At 39.1% G+C, this 26,479-nt stretch overlaps 1 protein-coding gene and 1 long non-coding RNA gene across 4 annotated transcripts in view; one reads left to right on the forward strand and one right to left on the reverse strand.

The window, feature by feature from the left end:
- GRB14 (growth factor receptor bound protein 14) overlaps window positions 1–25,953 on the reverse strand; it is a 135,263-nt gene extending 109,310 nt beyond the window's left edge. For both annotated transcript variants that reach the window (XM_049887320.1, XM_049887321.1), the window contains exons 1-2: window positions 25,583–25,953; window positions 24,040–24,172 (exon numbers count right to left, since the gene is read on the reverse strand). In XM_049887320.1, coding sequence (XP_049743277.1) covers window positions 24,040–24,172; window positions 25,583–25,773 — 324 coding nt within the window. In that variant the 5' untranslated portion in view covers window positions 25,774–25,953. The remainder of the gene's footprint in view (window positions 1–24,039; window positions 24,173–25,582) is intronic.
- Window positions 25,465–26,479, forward strand: part of LOC126077732 (uncharacterized) — a 60,358-nt gene continuing 59,343 nt past the window's right edge. For both annotated transcript variants that reach the window (XR_007517839.1, XR_007517840.1), the window contains exon 1: window positions 25,465–25,881. This is a non-coding gene — a long non-coding RNA (uncharacterized LOC126077732). The remainder of the gene's footprint in view (window positions 25,882–26,479) is intronic.

Here is a 26,479-nt window from a genome sequence, read left to right on the forward strand (position 1 = left end):
TAGGTGCTTGTTAAAAGTTCTCATACCTGGGGCCCCGATCCACACGTTTAGAAGTAGTGTTGATGAGGCCCAGGAATCTGCACGTGTAACAAACGGCCTAGGTATGTTACATGCCCTTTCATATTTGAGCATTTCCATCCTAAGTTACCACATATTTAAAAAAATTTTTTTTTAATATGGAAGAATAGTTATATTAATAAGCAAAGGACTTCTAGCTTCTTTTTATGGAATTTAATTCAATCTCTAAATATTTGAACCATTTTTTGATTTCATGCTTTAAGAACTAGTACTCCCTGCACTGATATTTATAGCCCTACATTTATTCTAATGATGGGCATTTAACTTGCTAATGGTGACCATGTGGGAATGGACAGGTCCACTGCCAAATCTCTACTCTCTCTGCAGGTAACCTGGGTTCTGTCCAATGGAAAAAGAGCTTGAGAAAACACATTCCTCTCCACTTTGTCCAATTGTTTGTTCTCTAGGCCACAGGGCAGGATTTTTACTGACTTAAACCTCAGGCAAGGATCTGTCAATAAAAATTAATTCAACACTCCAGAGTACATCTAAGCTCTTTCAGTCAGAATATATCCTGATGTTAGAATGATTCCATTTCCCTAGTAATTTCTGATAATCATTCAAAATCCTACAAATTGAAAATAATAATGAAAAGGATTTCTGACATTTTCTGAAGGCAATATACCAATACTACAGGAAAAACACTACAGAGGTAGAGATCCGAACATGTGAAGGTTGGTTTTCATGTGCAGTTTAAAGGATGGCCTTTTTTAATATTGTCACAACCCGTGTTTCACTATATAAAAATCTGCAATATTAGAAGCTCAGAGAAGGCATTTTATTTTGGAGTTTTTAAACAGAATGTTACCTGTCAATTTTGTATTATATACCCAGTGCTGGAGTTGAAATCTGAAAATCTACATTCAATTCCTGGCTCTGTCATGAATTATCCATGTGATTTAACCCATGACTTTTGAACTTATTTTTTTCTCTATCTGTAAAACTGGAATAAAACTAATTCTTTTATTTACTACATTCAGATGATTAAAAGGATAAAAATGATAACACATCTGCAAGAATCTTGAAAATAAGTATCATCATTAATATGCAGGTATGATATATGCACCCTTATAAGCCAGTGTAAGAGAAAAGAAGTTACACTGCTTCGCAGCTGCAGAGGCCTGTAGAATTCAGAATATAGTCTTAATAGTGTCAAAGACTCATTTTTCTAAAAGAAATCAAAAGCATTTTTATATCTAAATTGTGTATAATGACTATAATTTTGTAGTCATAAACCAATCAAGAAATAAGCCCATTAGTTCCAAAATAAAGCTGAGTGAAAGAAATCTTTAGATACATCTACAACTAGTTCTGTTCCAGTTACACCATGTAAGGGGGATGTCGCAGCAATACCTAACACTAGAATTCTACCCTAAACTACCATCCATGACATGGGCCTTGCCTGCAGATCTCACTAGCATATGACAGTCTGAGCTTAGATTCTGGCTCTATCACTTCCTAGCTATGTTATTTTGATCAAATAATTTAACCTTTCTTAAATCTAAATGTCCTTCTCTGTAAGATGGACATAACGTTAGTGTCTACCTCATTAAACTATTGGGAAAAGATAATATTATAAAACTTGCCAGCTTCTTAGTGTTGCTGTAGTTGTTAGGTGCTGTAGAGCCGGTTCTGATTCATAGCTTACCCTATGTACAACAGAACGAAACACTGCGCGGTCCTGTGCCATCCTCACAATTGTTGCTATGCTTGAGCCCACTGTTGCAGCCACTGCATCAATCCATCTTGTTGAGGGTCTCCCTCATTTTCATTAGCCCTCCACTTTAACAAGCATGATGTCCTTCTCCAGGGATTGATCCCGCCTGATAACATGTCCAAAGTATGTAATCATACACTATCTTTTGAAATGGTTGAACATCAACCAATTATTTTTGGTATAGTGGCTCTGTGTATTCCTACCATCTTCTTTTAATGCTTCCTGAGTTTAATATTCTCCCCATAGGATCCTTCAACATTGCAACTTGAGGCTTGAATTTTTTCTTTAGTTCTTTCAGCTGGAGAAATGTCAAGTGTGTTCTTCTCTTTTGGTTTTCTACCTCCAGGTCTTTGCACATGTCATTATAACACTTTACTCTGTCTTCTCGAGAGGCCCTTTGAAATTTTCTATTCAGTTCTTTTACGTCATTTCTTCCTTTTGCTTTAGCTATTCAACTTTCAAGAGCAAGTTTCAGAGTCTCTTCTGACATCAATTTTGATCTTTTCTTTCTTTCCTGTCTTTTTAATGACCTCTTGCTTTCTTCAAGTATGATGTCCTTGATGTCATTCCACAACTCATCTGGTCTTCAGACATTAGCGTTCAATGCACCAAACCTATTCTTGAGATGGTCTCTAAATTCAGGCGGGATATGCTCAAGGTCGTATTTTGGCTCTTGTGGAACTTGTTCTAAGTTTCTTCAGTTTCAACTTGTATATGACAACTGACGGCCTGTTCCACAGTTGGCCCCAGTCTTGTTCTGACTGATGATACTGAGTTTTTCCATCATTTCTTTCCCAGATGTAGTCCATTTGATTCCCGTATATTCCATCTGGCAAGGTCCACATGTATAGCTGCCATTTACGTTGGTGAAAAAAGGTATCTGCAATGAAGAAGTCATTGATCTTGCAAAATTCTATCATTCAATCTCCAGCATCATTTCTATCACCAAGGCCATATTTTCCAACTATTAATACTTCTTTGCCTCCAACTTTCACATTCCAATCACCAGTAATTGTCAATGCATCCTAATTGCACATTTGACCAATTTCAGAATGCAGAAGTTGGTTAAAAAAAAAAACAACTCAATTTCTTCATCTTTGGCCTTAGTGGTTGGAGTGTAAATTTGAATAATAGTCGTAGTAACTGGTCTTCCTTGTAGGCATATGGATATTATCCTACCACTGACTGCACTGTACTTCAGGATAGATCCTGAAATGTTCTTTTTGATGATGAATGCAATGCCATTCCTCTTCAATTTGTCATTCTCAGCACAGCAGACCATATGATTGTCTGATTCAAAATGGCCAATACCAGTCCATTTCAGCTCACTAACACTGAGGATATCAATGTTTATACATTCCATTTCATTTTTGACCATTTCCAATTTTCCTAGATTCATACTTCATACATTCCACATTCTGATTATTAACGGATGTTTTACATTTTGAGTGGTGCCACATCAGCAAATGAAGGTTCCAAAAGCTTGACTCCATCCACGTCATTAAGGTTGACTCCACCTTGAGGAGCCAGCTCTTCCTCAGTCGTATTTTCAGTGCCTTCCAACCTGAGGGGCTCATCTTCCTGCACTGTATCAGACAGTGTTCTGCTGCTATTCATAAGGTTTTCACCAGCTACTTTTTTTCAGAGGTAGACCGCTGGGCCCTTCTTCCTAGTCTGTCTTTGTCTGGAAGCTCTGCTGAAACCTGTCCACCATGGGTGACCCTGCTGGTATTTGAATACCGTTAGCATAGCTTCCGGCATCACAACAACATGCAAGCCCCCACAGTACAACAAACTGACAGACACGCGGGGAGCTTATTAGTAAGGACTGAACAAATGTTACTGATAATAGTAATAACAGCTATTTTTTAAACAGGACTCTAGATTAAATCAAAGGACTATTTAAAACTGAAAACATCTTAATTTCTGAAGAATAACTGAGAAAGCGCCTCATAACACTCCTCATAGACAAGATGGAGGAAAACCAGAATTACAACACAATTATACACATACTAAACATAATGACTGGTACAAGGCACTTAATAAATATTAGTTAAATAGATTTGCAACATGTTGAGAAAACAAGGAATTGGCTAGCCCATAAAAATCCTTGAAACAGGTTAGTGTGGTGAGCTTTATCTTTAACATTTAAATGAAGACACTAACATCATGTATATCAATGTGCATATTGAATACAATTTAATAATATCCTGACATGTTAGAATAAACGAATAGACCAGAACTGAAATTTAAATAGGGACGAATGTAAAATCATGAAAAATCTTGCAACTAAATTTTTTCTTTTAACAATTACTATAACTAACCTCGGTTTACCTTTCAGGACCCGCGGTACATACAGTATATCATCCACTTTTTCTAGCTCTCAGGTTCTTTGAAGTATACTTCTACCACTGAAAGTATTTGCTTAATGACGAAAAGTGAAAGAAACATTAGCTGAAGTAAAATGCCTGGCGTATGAGACTTGCAAGTAAGGCAGTGCAACCAGAAGTGTGACTAGGTAAAAATGTTATCTTTTTTGGCTTTTGCACCCCTGGATAAGCCTTGTAAGTATATTTATGGCTTCCTGTGTGAACACACTCTATGACTCAGCATGCTTCCATTAATGAAAACACATGATGTTAAAAAAAAAAAAAAAATCAAAGCAGAAAATAACTGGACATTTACAATTATTTGAAAGGGTTAAGAAAGCATTTACATAGAGATATTACTGCTCACAAGCAAAATGAGCAATAAAATCTCTATGTAAATGAGATTTATCATTGAAAAGGCCTGTCTTAGTTATCTAGTGCTGCTATAATAGAAATACCACAAGTGGATGTTTTCAACAAACAAGTTTATTCTCTCACAGTCTAGTAGGCTACAAGTCCAAATTCAGGACATCGCCTCTAGGGGAAGGCTTTCTCTCTCTGTTGGCTCTGGAGGAAGGTCCTTAACATCAATCTTCCCCTGGACTAGGAAATTCTCAGCACAGGGACCCCAGGCCCAAAGTACACACTCCTCTTCAGGCACTACTTCCTTGGTGGTATGAGATCCCCATGTCTCTCTGCTTACTTCTCTCTTTTATATCTCAAAAGAGATTGACTTAAAACACAATCTGATCTTGTAGATTGAGTCTTGCCTCATTCACATAACCACCACTAATTCCATCTCATTAACATCATAGAAATAGTATTTACAACACATAGGAAAATCACATCAGATGACAAAATGGTAGACAATCACACAATACTGGGAATCAATGCCTAGCCAAATTGATACACATATTCTATGGGAACACAATTCAATCCAAACAAGGCCTGAGTGGAGACTGTATGAATAATCACCTATCAGATATTTCAGGAACAAATTCTATTTGGGGTAAGAGTGTTATCTGGCCTGTCTTTTCCATTCAGCAAGTAATCATCATCTTTACTATGTGTCAGGCACAATACTAGGATCTGGAAATACACTGATGATGAAGGCACACCTGGTTCTTGCTGTCTGAGAGAGCTGCTTCGATAATGGAACAACTGATACATAAATGGAGGAGCCCTGGTGGCCCAGTAGTTAAAGTGCTCAACTGCTAACCAAAAGGTTGGTGGTTCAAACCCACCAGTTGCTCTGCAGGATAAAGATGTGGCAGCCTGCTTCCATAAAGATTATGGCCTTGGAAACCCTATGGGGACAGTTCTACTCTGTCCTATACCGTTGCTATGAGTCGGAACAGGCTCAATGGCAACGGGATAAGTAAAGAATACAACATGATATCTGACCTAATCAATGATCCCCAGGTAGGGCACCTAGAGCAGATTCGTTAGAGTATGTGAAGTCATCTCTCAGCTGAGCCTTCAAAGAGAAGTATTTGAAGTTAGCTATTTAAGATTAAAGAAAAGAGAGATGAAGGAAGACCAAATGTCTATGTGAAGGCCCAGTTCTCACTGAGGTAGCAGAAAAGTTGAACACTAAAAGAACTTCGCTGTAGTCAAAGCACAGAGTATAGAAGAAAAGGACTAGAGACAGGAATAGGGAGGTGGTCCAACTATGAGAACCTGGTTAAGGACTTTGACCAGTAAATTTGAGAGTCCTGTGGGATCCATGGAATGGTTCTAAGTAAGAGAAGAATGACACAATATGATTTGCTTGATAAATGACCAAAGAAGTATTAAAAAGGTTTTGGAAGAGATCATTCATTTAATAAAGGGTACTAGTATGAGCAAATATTCATTTGGGGAAAAAAATAAGATTCCCATTATATATGAAAATATACCATGCTATGTTAAAGACCTGAATGTAAGAAGTAAACATTAAAATATTTAGAAAAAAATATCTTCATGACATAGAAGGAATAAACTTCTTAAATAAGAAAAATGAAAGTATAAAATCAGATTTAACTAAAACAAAAATATTCTGTATAAGAAACACTATGAACAAAGTTAAAACAAGCCACAATTAGTGAGAAAAGATAATTGCAATGGTTATAATTGCAGAAGTATTAGTATCTGGACTATATAAAGGACACATGCAAGTCAATAAGGAAGAGATAAAGAACCCAATAGAAACATACAGATAATTCAGAGAAAGAAATATAAGTGGCCAAAAAACAAATGAAAAGCTGTTCAACCTTACAAGTAATCAAGGTAAGGTAAATTAATACCGTAATTAAATTCATTATACTTACCATAATGGCAAAATATCTTAAATTCTGAAAATACCACCTGTTGATGAGCAAGTGTGGAAATGGAGACGCGTATAGTGCTGGTGAGTACAATTACTTTGGAGAGCAATTTGGCAATATCTAGCAAAGCTTAATGTGTACCTGCTCTTCAGCCAAGCAGTTCCGCTTCTAAGTACAGACAGCAGAGAAACTCTTGCATACAGGCACAAGAATGTAAACAACACCATGGTTGGTAATGATAGCAATTGAGAAGATACTGAATTTTCTTTAGTGAGAAATGGATAAATTGTGATGCATGCACACAATGTAATAAAATTAAAATAAATAAACTAGATCTACATTCATTAACATGGATTAATCAAAAAGTGTTGAATAAAAACAGCAAGTTGCAGAGGTACACATGTCATGGGTTGAACTGTGTTCCCCCAAAAAACATGTGTATCAATTTGGCTAGACCATGATTTCCAGTATTGTGTAATTATCCACCATTTTATCATCTGATATGATTTTCCCATATATTGTAAATCTTATCTCTATGACATTAATGAGATGGAATTAGAAGCAGTTATGTAGACTCAATCTATAAGATTACTATACAAATGAAGCCAATTTTTTGTGAGATATAAAAGAGAGAAGCGAGCAGAGAGACTGGAGGACCTCATACCACCAAGAAGCAGCACCGGGAGCACAGCGTGTCCTTTGGACTGGGGTCTCTGCATGGAGAAGTTCCTAGACAAGGAAAAGATTGATGACAAGGACCCTTCCCCAGAGCTGACAGAGAGAGAAAGTCTTCCCCTAGAGCTAACACCCTGAATTTGGACTTGTAGCCTAATTTTTCTTTGTTAAAGCCATCCACTTGCAGTATTTCTGTTCTAGCAGCACTAGGTGACTAAATAAACACACAATGTATTTTTACACAAATGGTCAAAGCACAGTAGAGTGCTATATATTATAAAAGTACAAAAACGTAGAAGAAAAGGATACTTACCAACTTCAGAACAGTAATTCCCTCATAGTAGGAGGGAAGGAAAGACAAAATGGGATTGATAACAAAAGCACAAAGAGGGAGCTACCCTATATGAACAAGCTCTTATTTCTTAAAAAGAAAAAAAAAAGTACTTCTCTACATGTTTAAAACATGTCATATTATTGACATATTATTACATGCTGCAACACGGATGAACCTCAAAAATATTACGCTAAGTGAAAGAAGCAAAATACAAAAGGTCATATATTGTATGATTCTATCTAAATGAAATATCCAGAATAAGTAAAGCTATAGAGGCAGGAAACACATTAGTGGTTGCCAGGGGCTGGAAGGAGGAGGAAATGGGAAGTGACTGCTTAATGTGTATGAGGTTTGCTTTTTGTGGGGTGATGAAATGTTTTGGAACTAGATAAAGCGATGACTGCACAATACTGTGAATATATTAGATGCTACTGAATTGTATACTTTAAAATAGTTAATTTTGTGTTATGTGAAGTCTACCTCCTCAATTAAAGAGAAATTTTAGAAGCATATTAGACTGCTAGGAGTAGAACAAGACTAAAAATAGAGTAATCAGTGAGGAGACTGTCAAAGTAATTATGAGAAAGATGGTTTGGCTTCAACTAATGCAATGGCAGAGATGGTGTAAAGAGTGGATAAATTCAAGACCTTTTTTCCCAAAAGGACTTGGTAAGCAATTGGATGAGGAGAGAGAGAGAGAGGCTAACCAAACATAAACTAAGATTTCCTAGAGTACGCCATTCCCAAGGAGGAGAAACATAGGTGTCTTAGTTATCTAGTGCTGCTGTAACAGAAATACCACAAATGGGTGACTTTAACAAAGAGAAATTTATTCTCTCACAGTTTAGGAAGCTAAAAGGTACCAATAAAATCAAAAAAGCCCTAGAGAGAAAGAACCTTGGCTAAAGAAGAAAAAGAGAGACAATAACCTATTCTCCAGAGAGTTATAAAGAGCCACATCCCACAGAGCTGAAAATGACACTAGTGCTTCTCAAAATTTTCCAACAGGATTGCCCAAAATGCAAAAGAAAGTAATTACATGGCTCTTGCCATCTCAGAGTATAGCAGGCAATAACTAAAAGGCATTTAATTTGATATTAAAATTCATGCAAATTGTGCATACTACTTAAAAATATGGAATTTGTTTTAACATAAAAATGTTTCCCTGTACTTTCAATTGCAATTAATGTTTCAAAAAAGTGTTCCATGTTTATCATGCATCTTCACAATGATCATCCCACAATCCTCAAACACCCCGTATGCATATACACATCATATACCCCCACTTCGAGAAATAGGGAGGAAGTTTATTGCACGAGAGTGGCCTCCTCTGGAAATCTCTTCACAAAGCATCTGCCAGAGCACAGGACCGTGAAACTGCTACATGACCTGTAAACATTTCTTCCTTTTATTTTTCTCAAAACTATCAGCTTCGACCTTCAAAGTATGTCTCAGACATCACGGAATTTGGCGGCTAAATCCATGTTGAAGGGACCTTAATCATGCCTCCTCTTCATCTTTCTATGTCCCTGGGTGGCACAAATGGTTTGCGCTCAGCTATGAACCAGAAACTTGATGGTTCAAGTCCACTCAACAGCACCACAAAAGAAAGGCCGGGCAACCTGAGTCCATAAGGTCACAGCCATTGAAAACCCTACGAAGCACAGTTCTAGTTTGAAACACAGGTGGTGGGGGGGCAGTCATGAGTTGGAAAAAAACTTAATGGCAATAGGTTTTTTTTGTTTTTCATTTTTCTAGACTATACTTGTAATTTAGGAAACCCTGATGGTGCAGTGGTTAAGTGCTACGGCTGCTAACCAAAGGGTCAGCAGTTTGAATCCACCAGGCGCTCCCTGGAAACTCTATGGGGCAGTTCTACTCTGTCCTATAGCGTCACTATGAGTCAGAATTGACTTGACGGCACGGGGTTTAGTTGTAATTTATTAAGTACTCTTTACATGGAGGTTGACCCAATACCTTCAAAAATTTAATCGCTTTTCTCCGAACCTCTCCCATATCTTTCCCAAGGTGCAGACCAGGTTTTATAAAAGGGTCCCTTATGCCTTTGGGACAAAGGCAGGTTCAGCCTAAATGAGGTCATTAAAACAAAACATCAAGTTCCCAGTGCCCTAAGATTCCAAGTCAATGACCTACAGACTGTTCCAGCTGATCTTAATTTCCTTGGCACAGCACAGTAAGAGTACTGTAATAATATAATGCAAAATGTCTCTAAAGAGAAACTAGATCCTGGCCAGAGCCTTGCCAATACACTGTTAAATAATACCAAAGTACCCCTTTCATCTGAATACTGTGCTTCACACGCATATGTCACCATTCCCAAGAATGGAAGTAATCTTCTACTGTGAATGTGGGTTGATCTGAAAAGCTTTTAAAGGACTCGGCCCTCATAAAGTATATGTGCTTTTTAATTAGCACACATGTACTGGTAAGACTGAAAACACTCACAAGAGAACCAAAGAAACAAAAAAAAAAAAACAGAACTTACTCTGAGAAAGGGTAACTCAAATGTAGAATGTGCTAATGGTGGTAAATCAATGTTCAAATGTTTATCCTGACTGGGATCTCTTTTAATATCTGACAGTATCAGACCCTCTCGGGGTAACTAAACTTAATTTTACCTTCCTAAGTTTCCTTACAAATTTTATAATATTTATTTTAAACTGTCAGCATGTCCCCAAATATTCCCTCATTCCTTCCCCTAATAACAACAAAGGAGCACTTTTCTGCTCCTTTTCCATGCATTTATTCATTCGGCAAAAATTTACAGGAGGCCTATTAAGTGCTAGGCATTGTTCCACCTGCTGGAGACTGAGCTGTATACAAAACCAAGACCCTACCCACACAGAGCTTATCTTCTAGTTGGAAAAGGCAGAGAATAAGCTCATAGATGCATGAACATGTCATATGTGAGATGATGATAAGTGCTAGGCAGGAAAATTAAGCTGGTAAGTGAGGAGAGGGAGTGCTGAGGTGGTGGAAGGCAATGGCGATCTCTGAAATCCATCTGAGTTAGTATCATTCTTAATGATCCACCATATGCTACGTCAATTAGAGCCTCCTATGATGAGACAGGGAGTCCCTGGGTGTTGCAAACAGTTATCGTGCTTGGATGCTAACCAAACAATTGGAAGTTCCAAGTCTATCCAGAGACGCCTCAAAAGAATCTACTTCCGAAAAATCAGCCACTGAAACCCTGTGGAGCACAGTTCTACTGCGACACCACACATGGGGTTAACATGAGTTGGGATCAACCCGAAGACAACTGGTTTTTGTTTTTCTGACTTTTTTTTTTTTAATAATGAGACTGAAAACAAAGAATCGCGAACAGTCTGTCTTGAAAAAGATTTGTTACCCAATCAGATTCATTTACTGTCTCAATTTCTGGATAGTTTATCAACAAGGCCTTACCATTAATTATCTACGACTCTTTCACTTAGATGCATTTTGTTCAAACTAATATAGTCAGAAAATTTTGGGAAAAATGTTAATTTTGTCATACCTTTGCTGAACCAACATAAAGGTAAAGCTTTTGCATGACTTCTTTCCAAATTTTTTAATGAAATGTTTTTGTCTTACAGTGTTTTTTAAATATATTTTCCTCAAAATTTTAGAGATGCAGATTTAGTTCATTCAAGTTAAGGAAAATGTCAACTACATAATTGGAAAAGTCAGTCCTGTCTCTCAAATCAGTCAGCCAAGTCGACTTACATTTTATCAGGTAAGTCCAACTTTACTTTTCAATTCAAATAGAAGTATCAATGTGCGCTTCAAGAAAAAAAATTATAAAAACACTGAAAAATAAATTACAGATTATATCTTATAAAAGAAATAACAAAGTAGTTAAAATTAAAGCAATATAGAACTGCGATAATGTATTCATTAACAATGTTAAAAGGAAACCCTGGTGGCATCGTGGTTAAGAGCTACAGCTGCTAGCCAAAAGGTCAGCAGTTCGAATCCACCAGGGGCAGTTCTACTCTGTCCTACAGGGTCGCCAGGAGTTGGAATCAACTTGACAGCAATGTTTTTTTTTTTTTTTAATAATGTTAAAAATATTAGCTATTATATAGATAACCTATTTCTCATTAATTTGTAAAAATACTAGGAAATACGAACTAAGGAGTATGCCAAAAGGCATGAAATTCCTTGGGTAATTATACGAGTGAACATTTCTAACTCTGATCTTCAGCCTTTGGGTATAATTAAATAAAAATCAAGTCTAAAGTATAAATTTAGAAACTGCTACATTACTGTAGTGCTGATCATAATCAGACTTTTATGTTTTTAACAAAAGTGAATAGTATATAAGAGAGGAAAGTAGTCTACAGGACTAACAGTCTACAGGAACCACAGCCTCATCTACCCTGCACCCAGAAGAATTAGATGGTACCCAGGTACCAGCCGCTCTAATCAGGGCCACAATAGATGGATGGTGATTCGATGGGAGAAAACTGTAAAACAGAACCTCAAATTACTAAAAAAAAAAAAAAAAAAAAATCAGACCAACTGAACTGGTTGAGACTGGAGGACTCTCCAAGGCTACTGCCCTGAGACACGCTTCAAACCTTGTAGCTAAATAACAAATTGGCTAAAAAAATAATATCATCTATAAGCACTGTGTTCATTTAAAAAAAAAAAAATCACCTATATGAGATCAAACGGTTAACAATTACTTTAAAACAAAGGGAGCAGGGAAACTAGATTAATGGAAAAGGAAAAACCAGAATGAAAGTAATGAGAATGTTCACATATTGTGAAGACTGTAACTGACCAATCTGTGTAGAAACTGCTGAATGTTAACCTAAGCTACTGTGTAAACCCTCACCAAAAACACAGTATTATTTTAAAAAATGAAAAAAAAAAAAGCAAATGATATACATTTAGCAAAAATTAGTCCAGCAGCTGCCATATAATTTTATTTTTTTTATTAGTAGCAAGTGGAAAATCTTTAAATATTTTATAATGAAACAGGTTAAGAAGTGACTGAAATTGGAATATCTCATGATATGATTTGATAAAAACAGGTTTTAACCACAACATTGAATAGCATACACAAAGTCTGAAAGAAATCACGTCAAAGTTTTATCCTTAAGTTTTATCCAATTTATGTCAAAAATTTGTGTAGTCCCAGAAAGGATTTCTGTTGTATTTAGAAGAATCAGTCGCTAACTCTAGTTGATACTGTGGCTCACCACCCAAACCCCTTCAGGACTAAACCACTCATTCTACCAGCTGTGAGGAGCATCAGTCACTGGAGAATTTGTGCCTAAGTCCTTCCTTCTTGCCTCAGCTGAGAAGAACCACCATGCCCGAGGTCAGGCCCTTTCCGGGCAGCCAGCATCCAGTGACTGATGGCTGCAGAGGTAGAAAGGCTCAGCCTCTTTGCCCTAATTCTGCTGGGCAACACTGGCTCCAGAGCTCCTGTGGAATCAGATATGATCATTGTAGCCCAACCTCTCCTCTGTCCGGTCCCACACGTATCCTTTCCAAAAGCTCTCCTAGTAAACCTCCTACAGGCAAATCTCTGTTTTCCAGGGAACCTCACCTGTAGTACTAACCTATATCACATCAGGTATTTGTAGGCACATTTCCTTTCGGCTATTGACACGTCCTACAAATAAGTATTGAGAACAGTAGAAAACAGATTTAAAAACATGACAAATGTCTGTTTTCAGCATTTACTATTTCTCACTGACGCATTTTTTGTTTTGTTCTTAGAGAATTCTCTCTCAAGAGTGATGTACTCTCTGACAGCGGTCAGGAGATGGAAAAACACGCAGACGATAAATGAAAATTGTCGTTACTCCCATCTTGTCCTCACGTGTCTGAATTCAGAACATCTCAACACTGGCCTAAATCCTCATTTCTAACCATGGCTCACCCTTAACAGAAATATGTTTAAGACTTACAAAAACAAAACAAACAAAAAAACAGGAACCCCTTCTGATTCATAGTGCTTTGATTAATCATTAAAGGACACTTTCCCTGTCTGTGTGTGATGTCCTGGAGGTTTATACGCTCCAGGGTAAAGCACCAGGTGAGAGGGATTATTGTGAACTCAGGTGGGTTCTCAGAAAGATAAGTTTTAGGGACAAGTACATATGGACAACAAGGGTCTGGAAACTGACCTTTTTATTCCCCTTGGAAAGGGGTACATGTCTCCCGATGTCCACATGATGAGCACTGGCCTCAATTATTTACCAGTTAAATTAATATTTGACAATTAAAACACTGATAGCACCTACCCCTTGCCCTGAAAACCTCATATTATAAGCCCAACTGATATTTCCATTTTTTTCTATATGTATGGATTTTTGTAACACAGAATAAACTGGAAGAAAGTATGCACTCCACTGAGCTTTTTACACTTATTAATTTACATTTACCCATTAATAAAAACTAACTTATAAAATCAGAAATATCTCAGTTCATTACACACGATAAAACTTTCCTATATATGGAATGAACCACCACCCATCTGTCAGCCTGTTGTGCTGTAGTAGGTTGTGTGTTGCTGTGATACTGGAAGCTACAACACCAATGTTTCAAATACCAGCAGGTGGACAGGTTTCAGAGGAGCTTCTAGACTAAGACAAACTAGGAAGAAGGCCTGGAGATCTGCTTCCAAAAATTTGCCAATGAAAACCCTATGGATCACAATAAAATAGTGTCTGATATAGTGCTATGGCTGCGAACCAAAGGGTTGGCAGTTCAAATCCACCAGGCACTCCTTGGAAACTCTATGGGGCCGTTCTACTCTGCCCTATAGGGTCGCTATGAGTCGGAATCGACTCGACGGCACTGGGTCCGGGATATAGTGCTGGAAGATGAACCCATTAGGTTAGAATGCACTCAAAATACACAGTTGCCATAATAACGGACTTGAGTGTACTAAGGATCATGAGGATGGCAATGATTTGCTCTGTTGTACATGGGGTTGCCACGAGTCAGAGCCAACACAACAGCAGCTAACAACAACAATAAAATGTAAAGCAAAATGTATATACTGCTAAAATCCACTTGGTTCGGCAGCCTAGTATATGTGTACATTTTACTATACATGTGTGTATACTAAAAAAACAAGCAGTTACTGCCAAGTCGATTTCGACACATGGCAATCCCACATGTTTCAGAATAGAACCATTCTCCACAGAGTTTTCAATCGCTATAATCTTACAAAAGTAGATCAGCAGACCTTCGTTCTGCCGCGCTTCTGGGTGGATTCAACTGCCAACCTTTAGGTTAGGAGCCGAGAGCAAACTGCTTGCACCATCGGGGTACATGCACAACAGAATTTTTAATAGAATTAGAAAATATTTTTTTAAAGTTTGATGAAGATGAGGAAGATGATTAATCATGATTAGAATAAACATGTCAACAAAATCTGATAAAATTGGTTTTAACTATCTTCAGTAATTTATTTATTCATTCATTCTTTCAATATCTGGGCAAGACTCCAAGGGTATTTCTGTGAACACAAAAATCAAGATATTATATTTGGAGATAAAAGCAATAAGTAATTAGACTAATCAAATAAAGTAGGCAATTCAGGTTATGATAAGTCAAGGAAATAAACCAGGCAATACGATGGGAGGAAAAAAAAAAAAAAAAATGGGTGGAGGAGCTTGATTAAGACCTGAAGAATAAGGATGAGTCAGCTATGTAAGGAGCCAGTGAAAGAGGTTCCAGGTGCAGAAAGCAGTGAAGCCAAAGACTCTAAGGTAGGAAAGAGCTTGTCAAGTTCTCAAACATATAGGACCTCTCCTCCACTGTAGCTGGAGTATAAGGAACTCAGGGTAGAATGCAGATGAGGTTTAAGAGGTATGAAGGGCCAAACCATGCAGAGTCCTGTAGACAAAATGAGGTAGTCTGCATTTATTCTAAGCTATGAGAAATTCTGCAACCAGGGAGTAATATCATCTGATCTACATTTCTAAAAGCTCATTGTAACAACTGTATGGAAAACGAACCAAGACAGGCTAAACAGAAGCATGGAGGACATTTATGAAGCTCCTGTAAGTGAGAGGGAGGATGTCTTAAATTAGGATGGCAGCAGTGACGATGGAGAAAACTTGAGAGGTTCATACATATTTTTCTGGTAGAAGTAGCAAAACTTGAAACAGAATGGTTTCCTTGGTTTTTGGCTTGAACAATCAAATGGGTGGTTTTTCTAATAGGAAGACAAATACCAACTTGAGGGTGGTGCAAGAGCAATTTAGAAAAGGACTTAAGACTGTGACCACCTCGGACCCCGTAAACCAAGCAAAGTCAAATGCATATTGGACCCATGCCAGCCTCAAATGTTCACATCTAATCTCATATCCTTAATTTTAAGTTTAAATACTTGGTTCTGTATTTCAACTTACCAACCACCTAATCCCTCCCTGATTTGGTACCTTTTCTGATCCTCTTTCTAATATTTGGATCTTTGCTTTGATGCAAAATTTTTAGTTTAACCAGACCTTCCTGCCCCCATCATTTTCAGGAAAGTGGGCTTTAGGCCCCACGCCCTATGGTACCCCACACGAGCTCTTTATTGAATGCGGTGTGTGATAATCACGTGGAAAGATTTGAATGGAAGCTGAGAGGGAACTTCTGGGGCCAACACAACCAAAGAAGTCTCCCAACACTCCTCGAGCTACTGCACGGGAGTCATTAGTGCTTCAGAAGCCATAGAACCACTTGCTCTAGGAATGGAATAAAACTGTTGAGCTCTAAGGCCCAAAAAGTGTGGGCAACACGCTCTTGTCACATCAGTAATCACTAACAGGACCATATTAAAAAAGTAAGTCTGCTGATTCCCAGTCTGTATTTTTCAATAATATCAAACCGACTCACATATTTCCATAGAAACAATATTAAAAATGGTGCTCTGGATGTTAGTGTACTATTCTTTGGCTCTAATGTGGGTTTAAAAAAAAAAAAAGCTTTTTCAGAGTAGTCTGAGAACTCAACCAGCACATATAACAATAAGTCTATGGAAAAACATACATGAATAACTGGCCAATGTATTAATAATCTTTTGGAATGCAATCATTTGTAAATTGGTGCAGAATAGATTTCAAACCTTCTATTTGTGTTTATATTCTCTGTGGCTTTGAAAAAAAATTAAATGAGCAGGACCAAGGGAAAGGGCAAGAAATAAAGGACATTTTCTCTATCTCAGTTCTCCCATTTCTCCTCTAAATTGATTCTGAATTGCCTGCTCCTACTCCCTCACCACAGAGCAAAGGTTTGTGGCTACTTAGGAGGTTCTCTCTTGACCTTTTTCTAGCGTGCAAATGCAATCAAATTTACAACTATTTCATGTGAGCCCACATTTTTCAAAGGAATATCCAGAAGACTAGAGAACTCTTTTGTTAATTAAGATCCACATTTATATTGAACCAGGGATGACTCCAATTTTCCCTCTCGCGATAGAACATAATATATACTTCTAGGGGAAAAACAAACCAGAAGCTGAGCTTTCAAAGACATGAAAAATAAAACCCAAATTATAGATAAAAGTTTGTGCTGCAAATGTACTCTCCACATTAACCAAAAATTAGAGGCAACTTTCAAATTGGACATAAAATCTTGGCAAATAGAGGATTTGCTGGGAAATTTAAGTTTTTTAAAATAGGAAGAGACAGTTGTCTTCTGCTACATATGGAAGTGAGCTAGCATGAGGTATAGAGAGGATCCCGAGTTGGCAGCTGCTCCCTTGAGAAGCTAAGAGACCTCACTAAGATACAAGCTCTAAACAACAGCCAAGGAAGATGACCATCACTGAAGCGTTGTATCATCTGAAACAACTGTCTGGTAAACATGCTTCCAGTAAATTAAATGAGTTGAGGCAAAGGAACTGGACATTCTGAACTGGAAAGGCTTAGCCAGCCAAACCAATTGATGGATCATTACATATCAGATGCATATGACAAGAATCTGCTTCTGTGCTCTCTTGGTTTTTGTCTGCACTCTTTTTTTTTTCCCCCCCTAGGGCACTGGATGGCCATCATTTCCTCCAGCCTCCATATACCTTACCTAGCTACCCTGCACCTCCTTCTCAGAGAATCTGCTCCACAACCCTTGCTGAGTATGCAGTGACCCAGAACCCTCTGTCCCCTTGGCTACAGCTGGGTGAATAAGAGCCAGGCACACTGGGCTAATATAAATCTCTCTCTCCAGTTATAGATTTAGTTTACCCACTACTGAACTACTAACAGGAAGAAAACCAGGTACAGCCATTTGGTGCAAACACACAATCAAGATAACCAAGCCTGCAGAGAAATGTTGGAGAATGAAGCAAATTTGCAAGGAGAAGCAGCACCTTTGTAGTGTGCTTGTGGGAAAACAAAAGAGAGAGAAGAGAGAAAATGACTGCCTTGATTTTTGCTGACTTTCTAGTTCCCAATTCCAATCTCTCATGAGACCAGTGAACTTTTGTCCTTCAGGTACTATAACATAACCTTTTAGGCTAGTTCATGTGAGGCTGTGTTTCCACCAAACAATCAATATCTGGCTAAAATACCAACTAAAGTCCGTTTGTAATATGTCCTTCTTTTATCAACTAAATGAAACTGTCTACAATTTGGAAGGTCAGAATTCCCCAGAGCCTAAAAGTGGCAGATAATAAGAGTAGCAATGATTTTGTATATATGTCAAAGAGAAATAAAAAATAAGTTAAATTCTTGTGCCCTTCCCCAGGAGATCACTGTGCACTGGGTTTTACGGGAGCCCCAAGTATCTGTATTTTTAGAAGCATCCCCGTTGATTCGGAGTAAGGTGGCTCAGTGATCACATTTTCAGAAGCATTGTTCTAAGGCCTGCTTCAACATTGCTACAAAGATCCATCTACTTTCAAATTCTTCTTCAAAAAACCTGATATTCACCAAGTCAGCATTCAAAAGTAGCAAACTGCTGTTGAAAAGATATATTTGTCTGAAACCCGAATAGGAGCAAGCATTGTTTCTATTATGCGTTCTGCACATTTATGCTGTTTGTGTTTCATTTTACATTAAATGGGATTGTGTGAAGTAGCTTTGGGGGGGGGGTGTAAATACAATATATGTTGTTGTTTCCACATGAAAATGAATTCCAACTTCCAAAGAATTCATCTGCAGACTTTTGAAACATAACTAGTTTGTAATTTGAGGGTTTCATGTGTCATTCCAACTAAGAAAATTCAATTATGGATGGTTTTAGATGATATCAAGGAATTACTGCTATTTTTGTTAAGTGAATAATGGCATTGTGGTTATATAAGAAAATGTATATTTCAGAGATGTATAGAAAAATAAGCAAAATGCAATAATAGGAATCCCAGATTTGCTTTAAAATACTTTAGCAAAGTAAATAGAGAAAAATGAAATAGATGAAGCAAATGAGCCAAAATCTTGATAACTGCTGAGCCTATGTAATGATGTATGGGACTACGGTTTACTTCTTTCTACTTCTGTGTATATGAGAGAAATGAGTATATGAGAGTTGAGTAAATGTAGCAGCCACATAAGATTCCTACAGGACCACACATACAGGTCCCATCACTGTACAAATTGAGATAATTACTGACATCACAAAGGAATGACATCAGAGGCCCTTTAATTTGGGGAAAGAAATCTACTTATCCTTTAATAGTCTCTGACATGCAAGAGGAAAAAGAGATCAAAGCCTAAACATATTAAGAAGTAATTTCTTAACTATCTGAAGGATTGTTTTATTTTTCTGAGAGATATATGAAAAGGCTTAATTCAACAGAGAATAGATTAGAAACAGCATAGTTAAGGGCAAAGCCTATTCAAACAAGATATTCTCTTAGATCTCCCTTTATTTAAACTGTGGAACCACTGGAAAATCACGTCCAGTTTTGCATTTCCTTTTTCAAAACTTAAAATGGGGATGGCAGACCCACTTCCTGGTGGTGGTGTGAGATAACAACATCCTATGGGCCGTAAACTATATATAAAAACTAGTCATTAATAATACAAATAAATCCTACTGAATGTTATAACCAATTATTTAACATATTTCCATATCAATTTTAGGAGAAGAAAACTAGAAGAAAAAACACGAAGTGACAGTTATATCTGAGGAAGGAAAAAGAATAAGAAACTCCAGGTCCTGAGATGAACATTAACAAATGTCACCCTGCTCTTCCTGTATTACAGGCAGAGTTGTAACTAACAACACTAACGTAAGTTTACTACCTGTACTACTCTCATGGTTCTCAGTTTCTTTTGAAATTGTACCTTTCCGTCAGCCACATAGCATTTCTTTGACCAAATTTAACCAAAATCAAAACCAAACCAGTTGCTGTGCAATTAATTCCACTCATGGCAACCCCATGAGTTGCAGAGTAGAACTGCTCCACAGGGCTTTCATGGCTATGGCCTCTCAAAGCAGATTACCAAGCCTTTCTTACAAGGCACCTCTTGGTAAGTTCAAACCACTAGCCTTTGGGTTGGTAGCTGAGTATTTCACTGTTCATGCTACCCAGAGACTCCTAAACTCAATTTACTCATCTGTAAAAGAAGACTATTAGACTACATGATCTCAGAGATCTCTTGTAGCTCAAACATTCCACAATGCCCAGTTCTTCGTAAGTTCTTTATCTTTAAAACCTTCAGAGAGTTTATTCTGAATTAGATATACCACATAGTCTTGGGAAGCATTTACTGCACAAGCGTTTGCCAAGCACAAAAATTACCTACGGGTAGATGAGCTTGATATAAGAACTAAATCTGCCACAATGGATAAAGGTCTCTTACTCTTATCCATTCTTCAAATAACAGGTTTTCACAGTTCATTGCTAAGAAATTATTTCCTGATTAATTTGAATCAGAAATTAGAAAAAAAAAAAAAGAATCAAGATTCATTAAATTCAAGGTAAGTCACTTGAAATACAAAACTGAAATTATAAGTAACTTTTCTGAACCATCTATACGAAGAAAGGTATACTTTAAATCTGCTTTATTGGTAAACACAAAGAGCTATTTCTAAAAAATAGATCTGGCCAGCATTATAAAAAGAAGAATTGAGAGAAAAGAATCTAGTTTCTATCTCACTCTAGCTCTTATTTTAAAATAAAAATACTGAAAGCCTACGGTATTGTATGCTTGGGCATTTTATTTACCAAAAGAGCTAAAGCATATCCTATTTGTGGCTTCAATGCACTTTACCACTCATGCATTATGTAGCCATCTCCAATTGTAAAAAAATATTTATGGCCTATAAAATTATTTTTGACTGTGGTTTTAAAAGGCCAGGTGAAATTTAGCATTTCTAGTCAGCAGTCTTTCAAACTTTCTGGTAACTTACTTGTAAATAACAAATGCCATTCCTCACTTTTTCTAGAGCAAAGAAAGAATTGCTAAAACGAATGGAATGGATATACGAACAAAAATGAAAGCGAGAATATGAAGAAAAGAGACATCTTCTCCTATAATGTTTTAACCTTAAGTAATATTCAGTAGAACCCATTACATACAGTCATCTCAGCTGAAGGCCAGGATAATTTGGCCAGAAATACCATCTTTTAAGAAGATAATCTGTGTCAAAAAGATACTAGGCTTGGGGAAATTACTGACAGAGTTGTCAATTATCAAAGCCTCACTGGGCCCAAAGAAGCGAATGTGTATGTACAAAGGAGTAAGAACAAAAGGATCAGTTCTCAATGGAATCTCAAGGTGCGGGTTAAAGGAAACATAAAAGAATTTTAAAACTTCCTCCTCTCCAACTTTGGAACACCCTTCTCTTCATAGAGACTCCAGCCCTTAGGCCAAGGAAGGATTCAGCAGGAACAGGCCTTCTAAGGTTAGAAACACTCCTCCAGGATTGGTCCCCAGGAGGCAAGACAGAGCTTGCCGCTCATGGAACAGTAAGGCTGGCTGTGTGGGAGCACCGCTCTCTTGAGAAGGTCACTGTGGAACCAGAACACGAGGCCAGAGCAGGAGACCTGTTCGGAGGCAATAATATCATGCTTTTCCCATTTTACCCATTTGCTTAACATGACCTGAAGACATGTTGCCACTCCCCAAGATAAGATGTGTTACTCTAAGGAGATTCTCTACCCTTAGAAGTTACCCTGCCTTACCCTGACACCTCATCCACTCTCTTTCTCTATTTTCTTCCTCTACTGACACGTGCATACCAACACCTATTCTCTGTCTCATCTCAAAACAAGCTCTGCCCCATGAAAAGTCACTTGGACATGACATTGTCACAGTGTCCATTCACCAAATTAAAGTGAGAGTCAGCCTAGACCTCTCTCCTCCTACTCTTCTTTCCCCCTTCATCATTTTCCCCCAACCCAACTCCAAATCAAAGCCCTGCTTTGGGTAAAAACCCCTCAGATGGCATCTTTGGTTAGCTCAATGCCTCAGCACCTAGGATGGTGCAAGGAACATAGCACGCCCTTCATAAACATGGAATAATCTATTAAATTCCCCAAATAACTATTGTGTCCTTATCTGACATTTCCTTTGCCTATTCTGGGTCACATGGACAATCGAGAACTGATTTTCTCCAACACCACTGCACACAGTCAAATCTATCATTCTATTCCCATCTCATACCCTAACTCAGAGTCAAACTCTCAAAGAGCTTGGATGTTTTACCCCGGCTGATTGGTCCTTGGGATCTAACTCTTAACCTCACCCTGATAACAAAGCTCTCGAGCAAATCTCCCCATTGTCCACACCTCTATCCAAAATCATAGTCCCACCCATTTAAGGGCTTGCCTCCACCACTGCAGACTCTGATGCAGAACATACCTCTGTTCTTGGGATATTTACTCCTCCTTTCTCCAACCCTTATCCAAAAACATATGCATCAATTAGACTTCAACCAACATCCCCCCAAAATAGTCTATACACCTTGCTACATTAGATTTCCCTCAAAACACAACATTCCACGTGATGCTTCCCTACTGCCTCTATTATTGCTTATTATCAAGAACTCATTTTTCCCTAGGGCATTTCCTTCATTTCTAAAAATATAAACACACATCTATGAACTCACACAAGGAAGGTAGTAAGGCTGCGGAAAAAAGAAACAGAACAATAGATGTAAAGGAGAGGGAGATGATCCACTGTCTTTCCACTGTGTTCATCACCCCCTTCTCACTACAGGCATCTGGCTGTTTAAATTCATTGCTTCGATAACAACAAGGTGCATACGCCTAGTGAAGTCCCTCTTTGTTTTGCTAGCTCAAAGCTGAGAAAACACGTACTGAGACATGGATCGTTCTAGGATACACTTTTTTTTTTTTCCTCAAAATATATAATTATGATGCAGCTCCTCATAGTTGTTTGATCCTTTTTTCCTTAGAAATCTAAATTGGTTAAGTCAGTGTCCAAACTAGAAACCTGAAATCATAAAAATAAAGCCCATCTTCTATCATTTACAAGTCATTTGCTTTCTTGTAGTCAGAAATCTCCAAACTGAGGAATTCACTGAAATAAAGGAGACATGCCCAGTCCTAAACTCCAATTACTTATTGCTACAGATTCACTATATCACTTTCCTTTAGTAAGTGAGGTTGGCTTAGGTTGAGAATGTCAAAGATTAACGAAGATTAGGATCGTTGATTTTATGTGTCAACATGGCTAGGCTATGGTGTCCAGCTGTTTGGTCAAACACTAATCTAGATGCTGCCAGGCAGGTATTTTATTGAGATAATTAATATTTATGAGCAGTTGACTCTAAGTAAAGGAGATTACCCATGATAATGTGCATGGGCCTCATCCAATCAGTCGAAGGCCTTAAGAGCAAAAACCGAGGTTTCCTAGAGAAGAAATTCTGCCTCAAGACTGTTAACATAGATATCCTGACAGAGTTTCTAGCCCACCATCTGGTCTCCAATTACAGACAAGAGACTTCTAGAATATCCAGCCTGTTGCCTGGCCTATGGATTTTGAATTTGCCAGCCCCCACAACCATATGAGCCAATTCCTTAAAATAAATTTCAATCTTTTTCTCTCTCTTTCTCCTTTTATTCTCTCTATGTGTATCTATCGGTTTTTGTTTCTGTGGATACCCTAACGTGAAGGTATTAAAGGAATCAGCCAATCCCCTTCTCACCCGCTAACACCACCCCCTCTTCAATTGCTGAATTAAAAATTGGTGGTCTCTTATCATGTATAATGCTCCCACCTACCCTGTGAATAATAATAATTCCCAGGCATTCCATTTTATATATATTCTCTCTTTTAACCCATCCCCGAATCCTAAAAGTTAAATTTTAACACTGCCGTGGTGGCTCAGTGGTTAAGAGCTATGGCCGCTAACCAAAAGGTCAACAGTTGGAATCCACCAGCCACTCCTTGGAAAGCCCATGGAGTGGTTCTACTCTGTCCTCTACTCTGTACTATGAGTCGGAATCGACTCAACAGCGAGTTTTATTACACGGATGTGAAAATCGAGGAAAATAACACCAAAGAACTGTCCTAGTCAACACAGTGATTTAACATAAGCCATACTAATCCTTTGTGAATACTGTTAAAGACTGTATGATTTTAACACTCCTAAGATTTTTGAATGAGAAAATTTCAAAATGCGTACCTGTTTTTTCCTTGAATTTACTTTGGGAAACAGGCCTGCTGACAAAACAGATGTAAATGGAGAACAGCACAGCTCAGGAAAAGGGTTTGGAATAGATGGCATTTCCAGAACATCAAGTTCTTTCTTTTTTCTCCTACACCAAGAGAACATAGGATGTAATTTACATAAAACAGAATGTAAAATATAATCACTGTCAGGATTAAAAAGTGTGTTAAGGCCAACACGTATAGCGCTAATGTTATATAAACTATACAGAAAAGGTCTGCAAAGTACTTTCTTTGGGTCGAATTAAAATATGCTAATTGATACAAAAAATCTTCTATAGTATTGCTATCTTTTTTTTTTTTGCCTTTAAAAAAAAAAATCACCAGATATGGAAGCTCCATTTCCAGTACATTCAATAATTTTCCTAAATTGTAAACACATTAACTGTGCAATTATAAATGCAAACAAATCATTCTGAGGAATACTGCTATGCAGCCATGACAACAGTCTTTAAGTTTTATTTAGTGAATTCTTTCCTCTGATATTTTATTAATCACTTTTGGAAGTTATGATTTATTTATAGCTATGGTTCATCTCACTTCAAATTTCATTCACAATGTTGCCCACACACAGTCTGTTGATTTTTCAAGTGCTTATAGGTATTAAGGAAACCCTGGTGGCGTAGTGGTTAAGTGCTAAGGCTGCTAACCAAAGGGTCGGCAGCTCGAATCCACCAGGCGCTCCTTGGAAACTCTATGGGGCAGTTAGTTCTACTCTGTCCTATAGGGTCGCTATGAGTTGGAATCGACTTAACAGCACTGGGTTTGGTTTGGTTGTAGGTACTAAACAGCAAGGTAGTGTTTTTGAGGAGGTAAGCTAATAGAACTTGCTAGTATAAATGTCCACTGGAGAGTAATTTTAACTTTAGTGAAGTTGGAGCACTTTGAAAATATGGGGTAAAAAAGTTCCATTTAAATTATGAATATAAAGGACTGCAGATTTTTGAATTGTTGAAGTCTTTTTTCTTTCCTAAAGTATGTGCAAAACTGTGATCTCTAAAGGCACTTAGTGCTGTGGAGATTGGGAAAACCTTTTAAAGCCTCTATTCTTTGCTGCTGAACAGCAAGGCTGCTCAAATGTCAATCCAGCGTTTTGCTTCCCCTAGGTCGCTGTAAGACTCTATGTGGGAGGTGAACTCATTCATGCTACGATTTTTATTTAAAAAATACAAAATAAAAAGAATTAAAAAAAAAAATTCAGGGCTACGAAGAAGGAAAGGGGGTAGTCAACCCGGAGCTTGGCCTCCTAATTCACACCGATAGGCAGAAGCAAGAGAGACCAAGAGCTCTCAATGAAACGGTGATGCTATTTATAAGGCGCTGTGAGATCGCAATGTCCTGCTGATCCGGCAGGAGCCAGCTCAAAGGGAATTGTCTTCAGACACTTTCACAAACTTGGCCCAGCACTGTGCACATGGCTCACCCCCTAGGACCGCCTCCTACCCCTTTGCCGGCTGCCAACCCAGGACACTCCCCCGCGCCCTCGGAGGGCTGCCTACCTGTCTGCAGCACAGCCGCGGGTCCCATCCGGAGGGGGCAGGAGAGCCCGCGCATGCAACCACGGGGCTGGCGCCAGGTCGCGGGCGTCGCCCCTCCCCTGGCCAGCGCCGCACACCTGGACCGCCAGCGGCGAATCCTGAGCAGCCGCCCTGCCCGCGGCGCTCTGCCCATCTTGCAGGGAAGTAGTCATTGTCGCCGGCTGAGGGGCTCGGACCTCATGGGAGACCCGGCGCGGGGGGAGAAGGGAGTCGAGCGGCGGGCAGTGAGGTGCAGCTCAGGCAGCCAGAGCGCTCGGCAGGTGCGGTGGCCTCGCCGCGGGCGCTCCGGGCCCGGGCGGCTCAGACGCGCGGCCGAGCAGTCTGCGAGGCGGCGGGGGAGGGGAGGGGGCGGAGGAGGAGGGTGGGGAGAGGGGAGGAGCGGCCGGTGGGTGGGGGCCGCCGGCGGCCGGGCGAGGCGCGGAGGGGGTGAGGAGGAGAGTGCGCGAGCGCCCGGCCGGCCCCGCGCGTGGCCCGGGGCGCGTGGCTGCACTGGCGTCGGTCCCGAGGGGCCCGCGCCGGGGCCTCCAGCTGCCGACCCCGGAGGCCGGGTCGCCGCCTCCCCAGGTGGGCGCCGGAGCACCCGGCTGAGCCCAAAGTCAGGACGAGCCCCGTGCAGCTGGAGCCGGGGATCAAGCTAAGCTGAGCCTGTGCTCCCTTTGAGCTTGCTTTGCAGACCGCAGGCAGGGCAGGGGTCTGGGCCACGCCGACCCCCAGACCCTTCCATTCTTCCAGCTCTGCTATCTGAAATCACCTAAGATTTCGCTGGGCCGCCATGACAGGCCCCACTGTACCAGGAGGCCAGGGGTCCTGGGGGCTAAATTTGCCCCCGTCCTCCCCACACGTGCTTCTTCTTTCCAT

The sequence above is a fragment of the Elephas maximus genome, chromosome 6 (assembly GCF_024166365.1).
Source record: "Elephas maximus indicus isolate mEleMax1 chromosome 6, mEleMax1 primary haplotype, whole genome shotgun sequence".
Lineage (NCBI taxonomy): Eukaryota > Metazoa > Chordata > Mammalia > Proboscidea > Elephantidae > Elephas > Elephas maximus.